This window comes from Triticum urartu, chromosome 3 (assembly GCF_003073215.2).
Source record: "Triticum urartu cultivar G1812 chromosome 3, Tu2.1, whole genome shotgun sequence".
Classification (NCBI taxonomy): domain Eukaryota; kingdom Viridiplantae; phylum Streptophyta; class Magnoliopsida; order Poales; family Poaceae; genus Triticum; species Triticum urartu.
The window spans coordinates 260,141,356-260,154,867 of record NC_053024.1 but is presented as its reverse complement, the minus strand read 5'-3'; the positions used below and the strand labels follow the sequence as shown (position 1 = coordinate 260,154,867).

General features: G+C 44.9%; 1 protein-coding gene across 2 annotated transcripts; it reads left to right on the top strand.

Moving 5' to 3' along the window:
- The first annotated feature begins 2,087 nt into the window (after window positions 1-2,087).
- On the top strand, window positions 2,088-13,047 carry LOC125543779 (serine/threonine-protein phosphatase 6 regulatory ankyrin repeat subunit B-like). Of its 2 annotated transcripts, none has more exons than XR_007298759.1 (11): window positions 2,088-2,255; window positions 2,388-2,561; window positions 3,158-3,286; window positions 3,720-3,859; window positions 4,239-4,334; window positions 4,468-4,596; window positions 5,031-5,180; window positions 11,839-11,940; window positions 12,288-12,351; window positions 12,424-12,503; window positions 12,797-13,047. XR_007298759.1 is itself a non-coding variant. In XM_048707246.1 (11 exons), exons 1-11 carry the CDS (start codon window positions 2,186-2,188, stop codon window positions 12,819-12,821), a joined length of 1,275 nt encoding a protein of 424 aa, XP_048563203.1. In that variant the 5' UTR covers window positions 2,096-2,185; the 3' UTR covers window positions 12,822-13,047. The 2 variants fall into 2 exon arrangements, 1 of the variants encoding a protein (XP_048563203.1); XM_048707246.1 differs by having other exon boundaries at window positions 2,096-2,255; window positions 12,172-12,351.
- The last annotated feature ends 465 nt before the right edge of the window (window positions 13,048-13,512 follow it).

Here is a 13,512-nt window from a genome sequence, read left to right as displayed (position 1 = left end):
AGAAGGAAGAGGAAGAGGGAGAGAAGGAAAGGGGGGCGGCCCCCCTCCCAATTTGGATTGGGCTTGGGGGGCGCACGCCTCCCACTTGGACGCCTCCTCCTCTCTCCCACCATGGCCCATTAAGGCCCATTAACTCCCTGGGGGGTTCCGGTAACCTCCCGGTATTCCGGAAAATGCCCGAACCTATCCGAAACATTTCCAATGTCCAAACATAGCCTTCCAATATATCAATCTTCATGTCTCGACCATTTCGAGACTCCTCGTTATGTCCGTGATCACATCCGGGACTCTGAACTATCTTCAATACATCAAATCTCATAACTCATAATACATATCATCATCGAACGTTAAGCGTGCGGACCCTACGGGTTCGAGAACTATGTAGACATGACCGAGACTCATCTCTGGTCAATAACCAATAACGGAACATGGATGCTCATATTGGTTCCAACATATTCTACGAAGATCTTTATCGGTCAAACCGCATAACAACATACATTTGTTCCCTTTGTCATCGGTATGTTACTTGCCCGAGATTCGATCTCGATATCATCATACCTAGTTCAATCTCGTTATCGGCAAGTCTCTTTACTCGTTCCGTAATGCAACATCTCGAAACTAACTCATTAGTCACATTGCTTGCAAGGCTTATAGTGATGTGCATTACCGAGAGGGCCCAAAGATACCTCTCCGACAATCGGAGTGACAAATCCTAATCTCGATCTATGCCAACTCAACAAACACCATCGGAGACACCTGTAGAGCATCTTTATAATCACCCAGTTATGTTGTGACGTTTGATAGCACACTAAGTGTTCCTCCGGTATTCGTGAGTTGCATAATCTCATAGTCATAGGAACATGTATATATTATGGAGAAAGCAATAGCAATAAACTAAACGATCATAGTGTTAAGCTAACGGATGGGTCAAGTCAATCACATCATTCTCTAATGATGTGATCCCGTTCATCAAATGACAACTCATGTCTATGACTAGGAAACTTAACCATCTTTGATTAACGAGGTAGTCAAGTAGAGGCATACTGGCGACACTCTGTTTGTCTATGTATTCACACATGTACTAACTTCCCGGTAATACAATTCTAGCATGAATAATAAAGATTTATCATGATATAGGGAAATATAAATAACAATTTTATTATTGCCTGGCATATTTCCTTCAAATAAATGATGTAGATGCAAATATTTTTACTCAGGGGATAGGTCGTGATGTAAAATAAGCCGTGATGCAAATTTGCATCACTTGAGGCTCTCAAGCAAATTTTACATCACCAACAGACCACATGGGGGCTACGTGACTGGAGCAAAATTTGCATCACCAAGTACTATTTTTATATTATTATCAAGCGCTCCAACAAATAATGTAAAATAGGGCACCCACAAGACAACGTGATGTGTTTTGCAGCACCTTTGATAAGCAAAACTTATATGGTCCGTGTGTGGATATGCGGTTGCTGTGCTTGGTGAGGTCTAGAGCACTATCTGGATGGTTTAGTTAGTGTTTCATCGTTCATGCTTTTGTCCGCACAAGATATATGTGATGTTGTAGCTAGCCCCTCTAAGAGTCTAGGCAGCGAGTTTGTGCTAAAAGAAGAAAACAACGTTCGCCTAGCTCAAAATAAAACAACCTACAACCAGCAACAAACAATCCACAACAAAAATAGGGCCACAAAAAGAAATGATGTCATTCATAACATGACTTAATTATGTCACATCTAATGTACCCTACACAGACCCAAAAAGAAAGGATTTTAATTTGACCGATTTGATTTAAAAGCAATGTGTTTTTTAAATCTTGAAATAGATTTGGATAGTATTGACTTCATTGGATATTTATTGATTTTGTAGTACAAATGAGTTAGTGTAGAGGGGTGTGCGCTTGCGTGCGCCACGGAAAGAAAGAAAAAAGCGCGCGCGCACACACATATACATCATACTAGCATTTAGATTAGGTTTATAGTATTTGAAGCTTGTTTTCCGTTAGGAAAGCACCCCCCCCCCCCCCCCCCCCCCCAAGGAAAGAAAATCATGATAATCATCTAAATCAGCGGGGCCTTTTTCACCGCAACCAGTTACGGCGTAGATCCTCTATTCTTTAACTGACCAGGAGTCTCGCATCAGTCTACCACTTGCATTGGTCTCGTCGATTCGCCTTCCGATCGCCATGGAGAAGCAGCAGCAGGAGAGGATGCTCCTCCAAGCCGCCTTCGACGGCAACCTCCGCCTCGTCAAAAGTAACCCGACCAAGCTCGTGTTTGCTCTTTTATCTTATTATTAGGGTTCGTTGGTCTGCCCTAGGTGTGGATCCAAGTGTGTTTAGTACCTGAGTCAATGCTAAGCATTTCCCGTCGCGCGCGTGTGCCAAGAGATGGCGCGGAGGCTCAACTCGGGGCCAGGCGAGGCGGCCATCATGGCCGCGGTGGTTGACGGAAACTGCGGGAACAGCGCGCTGCACCTGGCGGCCATGGAGGAGAAGATGGACGTCTGCAGGTATCTCGTGGAGGACCTCCGCCTTGACATCAACCAAACAAACGACAATGGTTAGGTTGCCTTCCCTTCAATTCTGCATCTCTTGCATAGTTATACGGCCTGAAGAGAGCGTTATGCAACTTTTTTTTTTGTCTTCCGAAAATAGAAAACAAAATGAACAATTCTTTCTATGGGTTTCTTCTTTTTCGGGCCTTTCTATGGGTTTCAGTTTCACAAATATTTTTGGCACCGCACGCTTAAGTTTCAGTATTTCTGTGAAATTCAATGAAAGTGAGGGCCATTCATCTGCAACACCCTTGGCATATTGTTGGTTATCGTACGCTGCATACACTTATACTTAAATTCGAAGTTGAGTTTAAATATTTTAAATTCATTCATGGGACATTTATACCAGCATATCTTGATTTCTTGAATGTATAGGTGTCTCTTGCACCTTCATTTGTGTCTTTGTGCTATCTTTGTTTTAAACAGCAAACATAGGAGAGTCACTGCGTAATGCATCAATTAGGACTAATGATGTTCCGGTTCCACATTGAGCACTTTTAACAGTAGTAATTGATCCGTGCCTTGTCCATAAAGGAACATTTGTATTGTTGAAGGCAGGTTTGATTTTGTGCTGAGCTACTGGTCTTTGTTTTTCTTACAGGTGAAACTCTGCTATTCCTTTCTGCATTTTTTGGGAGAACTGTGGCTGCAAAATATCTTCTTGCTCATGATGCCGATCCAAAGTTAGGTGGTAAAACAGGATCGCCTCTCCATGCTGCTGCACACAAAGGTCTCTCTCATGTAAACACACACAAATAATATATAATTTGGAATAATTATTTTCAATACTATTTAAGTGCATATGAAATCACACGATACAAACTGCAGTAGGCTCTTGAAAACGATTGAAAGATCTAGAGGGTTTAGGAGTGGCCCCGGCCTTCATGCGGTCCAATCTGACCGACAAGGCAGGCGCAAATATATTCGCATAAGTTTTTTTTTTTTGCAAATTGTTGTTTAGTTATCCTGAGCATGGCCCTAGTTAACTTCTTAACTGTTCTGTCAAAATTTGAACTAGTATATTAGTCTAAAATCGTAATTTGGCTGGCAATTCTGATAAAGAGTATCTCGAGGTATGGTCAGGTGTCATGCATGTGTGAAAGACAAGTTAAATGTTGGGAAATAATTTGGAGTTATTAACTTTTTAATAATTTCTTCTTCAGAACATCAAGGAATAGTCAACCTGCTGCTTTCAAGAGGAATTGATGTGGATTTACCTTCCCCGCTTGGGACTCCGTTGCATTTGGCTGCTACTTATGGTCAAGATGGCACAATGAAGATTTTGTTGGAGCACCACGCAGATGTAAGACATCAGTTCTCTGTACACACTGGGCTGTTCAAAAGAAGAAGAAAAACCGGATTTGTGAAGACCCTTAAGAATGTATACATCCCATTGACGCTATCATGCACTGGAATGGGAACAATGTGGCCACTTTTACTTTGGTACATGAAGAGTTTATTTTGGTACAAAGCTACGGATATATATTCAGCATTTGATCATAATTACGTAGTTCTTTTGAAGTGAAACACAGTCACTTCCCCACAGTATGGTAAATATTATGTCTAATTTCTTTGTGAACATCACCAATACATGCATAATATATAACACCAAATGAGGTGATATTATTTCTCTAGTTTTCCTTTCTTCACGTATGGGAATTTGATCTATCCACTTTCTGCAGCCAAACAAGGTTCTCAACCTTGATGATACCCCGTTGAGTATGGCCATAAGACCCATACCAACTGCATCGGTGAACTGTGTGAAGCTACTCATTAAGGTTAGTCACCTTCCTTCGTGGATCTCCGTTAAGTGTATTCTGTAGGACAATTTTATCCCATCATGAGTAATTTGTCTTTGTATTACATCTCAAGCACTAACTCAGGTGATCAAATAATAATTAATTTACTCAGGCTGGCGCTGATGTGGATTTCACTGACTCGAATGGTGGTAGTTACGTGGCGTTGGCAGCAACTTGTGGCTCAGCTGGCATCATGAACTGTTTACTAGAAGCTGGTGCTAACCCGAATATTGCAGATGAAGTGAGTTATACAGTTTCCAGTTTGACTGCTGTCAGGCTCTACTTCTCATGCGTACTTTTTGTTGGTATTTACCTGACTACTATTGGTCCTCTATGAGGTCAGGCAGTAGAATAAGCTGATCTGGCCCCATTTGTTCTTTTCGTAAATTTTCATAAATAAATTTATGCACTAAAAGTGACACACTTCTCTTAAGATTTTCGTTACAATTAACTGCAGAAATTAACCCAAGATTTTCTTGGACGAGGATGGGTGAGGGCATTAGGCTATTCCATAATTGCTTCATGCATTTGATATTGTGCAAAGTATATTTAGTTATTTGTTTGAAATGTGCTAAATTTTGAATCACATTGACATAGAAATTGTTTGCAACTGCACATGATATTTATATTAGTGATTATTCATTGCGAAATCTACAATGTCTTCTGCTCTTGCAGTTTGGTATAACTCCAATTGAAGTTGCTGCTTCCCAAGGCAGAAGAGAAATTGTTGAAATGTTATTTCCTGTAACTTCTCCGATTTCAAAGCTTCCCGATTGGAGCATTGACGGGATCATTTCGCATGTGAAAACTTTTGGTTTGCAGCAGGTATGTGTCTCCTTCTATGATCACTTGTAGCTCCATAATACTTTCTTTGGTTCACTATATCTGCCATCAGCTCACTATGCATACGAACTCAGAAAAAACCCAGATCTAAGAAATATTTTATGAGAAATGATCATGGCCCTACTAAATGACATGCAAGTATGCAAGCATGCTCGCACTTAATCTCATTCAAATCATTAAATTATGGGTAGATATTGGAAACACTGTATTAAATATACACTTGATTTTGGCCGTGGACAATTATTTTAAGCAGAGATTTCAAGGCATGTGACAGTTTTAAGGCGTCTCTAGCCGATCCCTTAAAAGGCGTTAACTCCTTATATTTTTTATTTTGAGGAGTAAAACCACACCTAGCCGAACTCTTATCCGGCCTAACTCCTTATAATCTTTAAGCACTGGCTCTTTAGGCCCTCAAATATACTCGACCGGCACCACTTCTCACGGTAAACTTTGGCACCGCATTGACGCCGGTGTTGCCTCCGGCGTCCACCTGCAGGCTTGCTGACACCCTGCAACCTCCGCACTTTGATCCACCCGCCAGTCGCTGGAATTGACAGATATCTCCACTGCTGCCGCCTTTATCTCGTGGCCGAAAAAACAACCAGACATGCTTCGTTTGTTCCAAAACGAAGCCGGCGGATGACGGAGATGATGTAGAACGCCTGCCGAGGAGCTTTGTGGCGCCGTTATTGTGCCAAGACCGGCGATCTTTGTAGGCGAACGGTGAGCTTTGTCATCGCCCGAGGAGTTCGATTTGAGGCCCGCCGTTGACTGCGGCCTTCTACTGCCTGCCTGCCGTCCACCCCTAGCTTCGGATTCGATCAACTCCGCCAGTCGAAGCTCTAACCTTCTCCGTCGGAAAGGTGTTCGATGAATTGCTTAGGTGCGCTTTCTATAGCTATTTTCATTACGTGTTGTTGTTTTTGCAATCAAATTCAACCCAGAATATTGCATAGGGTAGATGAGGTTGAGGGAGATGGTCTTCGACGACTCTTTGTCGGAAGAGGAGGAAGAAGATGATGATTTTGAAATCGCCATTATGGTGATTGTTAATAATGACTTCCGGAGACCGAGACTAGGATCATAGTTTGGCCGCTTGTGCATCAATCGAGATAGAGCAGAGGGCCATGAGAAGCTTATGAAGGATTATTTCAATCCCAATGCAACCTACCTGGAGAAGTATTTTCTTCCATGGTTTTGGATGCACCGACTCTCTTCCTCACCATTGCAAGAGCTGTGGAGAAGCATGGATGGTTTAAATTGAGGAGGTATGCATCAGGGGAGATAAGTGCGAGCCCATTAATGAAGTGTGTCGCGGCTGTTCGAGTGCTTGCATATGGGTGTTGGGCTGATGCCATTATTGACTATGTCCACATCGGGGAAGATTCAATCTTGTAGGCCATTCAAAGATACACACGAGCCATGATTGAGATGGGGCAGAGTACTTGAGGGCTCCCAATGATGAAGATGCCTAGAGGCTTTTGGCTTTGAGTGAAAAACATGGATGGCATGGTATGCTTGGATCAATTGATTGCATGCACTAGACATAGAAGAATTGTCTTGTGGGATGAAATGTTCAGTACAAAGGGCACCCAAAAGATCCAACAATCGTCCTTGAGGCAGTTGCATTGGAGGATCTATGGATTTGGCATTCATACTTTGGATTGCCTAGCTCTCGTAATGATCTGAATGTGCTGTCGAGATTATCACTATTTGGAGTGCTTTTTGTTGGAGATGCTCCTCCTTGCAACTATGTTGTCAATGATGACCGTCAGTACACAATGGGTTACTACCTTGCAGATGGCATCTATCTTCCATGGACCACATTTGTGAAGACAACCCGTGACCTAAAGGCACTAAGAGATCCCACTTTGCAATGCGTGAATAGTCTGCAATGATGTTGAGAGAGATTTCGGTGTGCTTCAGAAGCGCTTTGCCATTGTTCATGGCCCTGCCGAGTATTCGAACCCACTGGTCCTATGGCAAATAATGACATGTTGCATCATCTCGCATAACATGAGCCATGCCAGAGAACTTTCTGTACATCACCAATGGGATCCTGTTGAGCTGGAACACGATGCAAACAACATGCATTGATTCCTCGCAGCGCATCGAAGCATCGAGAACCAAAAAGTTCATACCTAGCTCTAAGATCTTGTTTAGCATCGGTGGCTACTCCATAGCACCGGTTGATTGTTGTGCTTATATCATGCTCTTTACTTCATTTGGACCCTTTTGCGTGTTTGAATTCGAATAATTTGTTGTGAACTTTAATTTTCTAATATTCATGAATTTTGTGAACTTTGATTGTTAAGTTTGGATTTAATATGTGTGCAAATATGTAGTTGAAATGTAGTACATACACAAAATCTTAATTGGCGAAAGTTTTTTTAGGGATTTAAGTTTTAAGGGTTCGGCTAGGAATCGTTTTTCATTAGCGGATCAAATATAACGAGTGTAAGGAGCTGTTTGAGCAGAAATCCAATTCGGGCTTTGGAGCGTACGCTCCTGCGTGTCAAAAATACTTTTTGCAAATGTCAAAATTTTGAAAAAAAAATCAATCTGCACATCGTCGCACGTAAACGCTACTGGCAAATTTTTAGGGGGAAAGATTAGGCATTTTGACCTGTGCAAAAAAAACAAGACGAATGCCAAATGTTATTACTTAATTTTGTTTTTTTTTGACCGACGAAGCACTGCTATTCCGTTCACCATGAAAATTTTCAAGCAAACTTGTTACACTAACATGAACATGTACAAAAAAATTCAGAATTTTAACATTTATTATTATTATTTCTAAATTTACTGTTCAACCAGGAGCATATGCTCCTCTGAGCCAAAACGGTCATCCCGCTATTGGTGGGGCTAAATTAGAAGGGACAAGCTAGAGATGCCCTGAGTGAAATGGAGGAGAATTATTTATAGTTGCTATTAATCGCCTGTTCTTATGCCATTATGCTTATCCTTGGTAATGATATTGATAAATGATAACAACTGAAATTTATGTGCAAAGTGTCTAAATACAGCTTCTTGTTGTTGGATAATCAGCGACTAACTTCACAGGAGGGCCAAAGGCCAATACATATACAAGTGTGTGGTAAAGTGCAAGAGACCCCTTATACAATGGGGATAAACCGAAAAGGGCTATACACATCTAACACCCCCCCCCCCTCAAACTCATGGTGGATCGACAACACTGAGTTTGGAGAGAAGAAAACTATGCTGGGCTCGAGTCTGTGCCTTCGTGAAGAAATCTGCCAACTGTAACTCAGAGGGCACATAGTGAAGAGCGAGAGTCTGATCCTGCACAACAGCACGCACAAAGTGGGCATCTACACCGATGTGCTTGGTGAGCTCATGCTTCACCGGGTCACGCGCAATACTGATAGCACCAGTACTGTCTGACAATAAAGGAGTCGAGGTAGTAGCAGACACACCAAAATCCTCAAGTAGCCATCGTAACCAGATCACCTCAGCCGTCAGCATAGCCATGGCTCGCAACTCAGCCTCTGTACTCGAGCGAGAGACTGCGGTCTGTTTCTTTGTCTTCCAGGCAATAAGAGAGCCACCAAGAAAGACACAATAAGCAGACAGTGAGGGATCACTAGCCCAGGTAGCATCAGAGTAGGCCTGGAGCTCAAGAGAGCTGGAGCGGGGAAAGAAAAGACGCTGAGAGATCGTGCCACGAAGATATCGTAGAACACGGAGGAGATGACTATAGTGGACAGAGGTGGGGGCTGAAACGAACTGACTCAGAATGTGGACAGGATAGGAGATGTCAGGACGCATAACAGCAAGATAGACAAGACTGCCAACAAGGTGACGATAGCGAGTGGGATTAGGGAGAGGATCACCATCAGAGGCACGAAGCTGAACGTTGGGCTCCATGGGAGTTACAACAGTGCGCTCATCACCGAGAGCAGCGCGAGCAAGAAGGTCCTGAATATATTTTTCTTGGGAGATGTAGAAGCCATCAGAGGTCGAGGAGATCTCAATCCCAAGAAAATAGCGAAGTGGACCAAGATTAGTCATGAGAAACTGGTCATGAAGACGAGCCTTAACAAAGGCAATGTAATCAGAGTCGTCACCAGTGATGATCGTGTCATCAACATAGAGAAGGAGAAGAATCCGACCACGAGGAGACGTGTGAACAAACAACGCTGGATCATGATTACTGGGCAAGAAACCAGCGGCAGTCACCACAGAGGCGAAGCGCTCAAACCAGGCGCGGGGGGCCTGTTTGAGACCATATAGGGAGCGGCGAAGTCTACACACCATACCATTGCTGGAAGGACGCAGACGAAGAGGCAGCAAGAGCATGGGAGCTGGCAGAAGTGGTGGCAGCGGAAGGAACACAAAGCCAGTCAACCTCCCAAAGGCCCTCTGACTCACGGCGCCGAGGGCCAGCACCAACCAAAGCCTTGGTGCGACGATCCTGAATGGAGCAAGAGTCGGTGTCAAGAATGACACGACAACCAGAATCAGTAAGTTGGGCAGCGGAAAAAAGATTCATGGTAAGGCGAGGAACATGTGAAACACTCGGAACAGAAAAAGATGGAGTGGAAAGAATACCACGACTAGCGACAGGAAGAGATGTGCCATCGGCAGTAAGAACATTAACAGGCGAATCAAGAGGTCGGAAAGAAGACAAAGCGGAAGAATCAGAAGACATATGAAAGGAGGCTCCAGAACCCAAAACCCACGAAGATGTACCTGACTGTGTAGATGCCGGTGGTGGTGAGGAAGGGGATGCAGTCACAGCAGCAGCGGAAACAGTCGACGAGGAGCCTGAGGAAGCAAGAAGACGCTTGAGACGAACAATGTCCTGGTCAGTGAGTGACGGAGTCGAGGAAGACACAGGAGTCCCGCTGGAGGAGGAGCGCCTCTGGTCTCGCTTCTTCTGGCGACAATCAGACTCTGGGTGACCTGACCGGGAGCAATAACCACAGACGGTGTCACGGCGCGACGTGCCCTTCTCAGCATAAGGAGAACGGCTCACCCTCCCTGGAGGAGTAGGCAGGAGCGGCAGAGCAGTGAGACAAGCAGACAACACAGGAGCCCGGGTGGCCAACACTGACGGAACCTGAAGCAACCCAGCAGAGCGAAGGCGGGTCTCCTCAGCACAAAGCTCGGCAAGTATCTCTGAGATAGGAACACGACCACGAGCAAGCAGGTGCGCCCGTCGGGGCTCAAACTCAGACCGGAGACGAGATAAGAACTCATGAACCTTCTGAAACTCCAGATCAGACCGAGTAGTCTGACAGCAATGGCAGGTTCCACAAATGACTGTCCGAAGAGAGTCAAGCTGGCGCCAGATGGCAGAGCACTGTGAATAGTAGTCATCAACAGAAGAATCACCTTGCTGGAGGGCGTGCTCCTAACGCACCACAGAGAGGTAGAGAGCATCACCAGAGGGCTGATAGCGCTGACAGAGGTAAGACCACATCGCTGCAACTATGCCAAGTCCCATGAACTCTGAAGCAAACTGAGGGAGGACACTCGCAGTGAGAACAGCAGCAGCACGGGCATCATCATTGCACCACTGAGTGTAAGCAGACAGGTCATCACGGTACACAGAAAGAGCATCTGAATAAGCGGATACCTGCTGATCATAAGCATCAACCGCAGCATCATCTAGGGCCTTGGCGGCATCCCGATCAGCCTAAGAAGCATCAGCAGCAAGGACTGGCAGCACGGGTGAAATTGGGGCCACGGGCGCAGCAGGACATGGCGGACGAGGGACCTCGCCAGACAGAACACCCCACAAAAGAAGTCCACGCATATGAATGCGCATGAAGCACACAAACTCAGCATAGTTGGTGCCATCGAAGATCACCGAGCAGCGAGGAACAGCCACATAGCCCGAAGATGACATACTGAGATATTCCTTTCTCTTTCTCTCTCTCTCTTTTTTGGTCAACGGATCCAGAAACTGGATCGGGATCAGGGGACTCACGCACCCCCGATTTTGGATCGGGCAGGAGGCAAGCTCGCTCGAGGGGACTCACGCGCCCCCGATTTTGGATCGGGCAGGAGGCAAGCCCGCTCGAGGGGAAGCCGGCGCTCAGAGACTGAATCCCCTGAGCGGGAGCAGCCCTAGCAGAGCTCCCGAGCAAAAGCAGGCACGCCCAGGCAGAGACCCCCGAGCGGGAGCAGCCCCCGATCGAAGATGCAGCCAAGCCGGAGATGGGCCTGGGGCGGCGGCGCCTGTACGAGACAGGGAGACGAACCCAGGGCAGCGGATGGAGAGGAGGGAACCCGGGGCGGCGGCAGGCCTTGAGCGACCACGCACACGCTCGGTGCAGCGGCCTGTAGAAGAGGAGGCAGACCGGGAGCGAAACAGGGCCGGGGAGCGAGGAGGAAACGGCCGGAGACGGCCAGCGGCGGCCGGAGACTAGGTACGAGGCGCACGGAGTTGCAGCGTGCGGGAGGAAGGGGCTAACCTAGCATCTGATACCATGTTAGATAATCAGCCACTAACTTCACAGGAGGGCCAAAGGCCAATACATATACAAGTGTGTGGTAAAGTGCAAGAGACCCCTTATACAATATGGATAAACCGAAAAGGGCTATACACATCTAACACTTGTCAGTATTAGTTTGACATATTTGTTTTGACCTTGGATGTTTTTGTAATCAGGATAAACTTAAGTGCCAGAAGAAAAGAGCTGAATTGAAATTAAAAGCTGCTGAGGCTTTTAAGAGAAGTGAATATATGATGGCAGCAGAGATGTATACTGTTGTAAGTTACTGTGCTTAATCTTTATTTCTTGAAGGCTGTTTGATTAAAAAAATGCCAATTACGCAACTTGCTTGAAGGCTGCTTTGAATATTAATAAAAAAAATGGTCGAGGCTCTACTTCAGTTACTATAAAAATGCCAATTACATTGCCTGCAGTGTTGTTTTTTGTTTTTACTGCCGGAACTCTGTTTTAGTATGGCAAAAAGGAATGTAATTGCTGTACTAATGCAGGCAATGGAACTTGGCCCTAGCTCAGATGATTATGCAACCCTGCTAGCAAATAGGAGTCTCTGTTTGTTGCGCTTGGAAAATGGATCTACGGCTCTCAAAGATGCTACTTTGTGTAGAATGATGCGACCCAACTGGCCAAAAGCCTGCTATCGACAAGGGGCTGCTTTTATGCGTCTGAAGGTAACAAAACAACAAAGTAGTTATGTTCAATCTTGTACGATCATGGAATTCATCGGTGCTGTTTACTTATAGGACTACGAAAAAGCATGTGAGGTTTTCGCAGATGGCCTAAAGTTGGACCCTAAAGCCGTTGACATTGAGAATGCTTTAAGGTAAATTTTCGGTGTTCTCCTAGTCCTGTGAAAGATAAAAAATCATTTCTTATATAAGAAGTTTTAAAACTGCGAAGTTTTTATGCAGTGCAAGTGAGTGATATTTTTTTTCCGTCTCAAGTTTTATTGCATATGAAGGATGATCTAAACTCTAGTTGAATGTGAGGCGGGTTCTGGTTCCATAAATTTATGAAAAAAAAAGAGGGGGCCTTTGTTCTACTTTTATTTTTATTTTGGAAAAGAAAGTTGTATAGAAGTTGCTCCTTATGCTCACCTTGACTTTGTTATCACAGGGAAGCAACTGCAATGAAGACTTAGCCTACACGCATTACATGATACCTTGCGTAGTTGTGGCTCTCTTGTTGCTAGGTCCAGGATCAGGATATCCCAGTTGTTCTCTACTTCTCTGGTATCTACCTACAGCAACAGTGCAAGCCTCTCTTTTTTAAGACTTCTGGTTGCCCCTATCGTGTGTAAACATTACTGAATGCGATGGATGTGTATCCAGTTTCAGTTAAAAAGTCAACAAAATGCTATCAATTGAGTTCTTGTCTGTCTTCTAGATTTTTCTTGCTTTCTTTACTATTACTAGCTTCTGCTACATTGGCGTTCTCTTTGATAGTTGCAGGGGTCGCTGCTTGAGTAGAGGCTCCCAGGGGTTTGTGGTCGTTAGCCATCGGACCTGAGAGGAAATTTCCCTCCGCCTCCATGGCCGTCAGGTCGGCTCGACATGTTTGGGCAGTGTCAGTACGGCTGCACCTGTACTGATAGTGACGACAAACACTGAAGAGTCAACCGAACAGAGTGGTACAAGTGCTTAATTCAATTGGTTGAGTTAGTGGTCCTAAGGTAGTCTGGGCCGCAGCCTGTGAGTGGAAGACAACAGTATATCAGTGAGTGTCGCCGGATCGGGGTTCGTGGCGGTGGTGTTGTGGCAAATGGTGAGTGCAAGGCCTACTACAGAGACTAAAAGTGACAACCACCCCCTTGGACACTGCCTTGCTTGTGA

What these genes read in the sequence shown, in the direction of transcription:
- LOC125543779 (XM_048707246.1), top strand. Translation starts at nt 2,186, where the DNA reads ATGGAGAAGCAGCAGCAGGAGAGGATGCTCCTCCAAGCCGCCTTCGAC. An exon ending in CAACCTCCGCCTCGTCAAAA is followed by an intron (nt 2,256 to 2,387) that starts GTAACCCGACCA and finishes GCGTGTGCCAAG; the next exon opens with AGATGGCGCGGAGGCTCAAC. An exon ending in GACATTGAGAATGCTTTAAG is followed by an intron (nt 12,504 to 12,796) that starts GTAAATTTTCGG and finishes TTGTTATCACAG; the next exon opens with GGAAGCAACTGCAATGAAGA.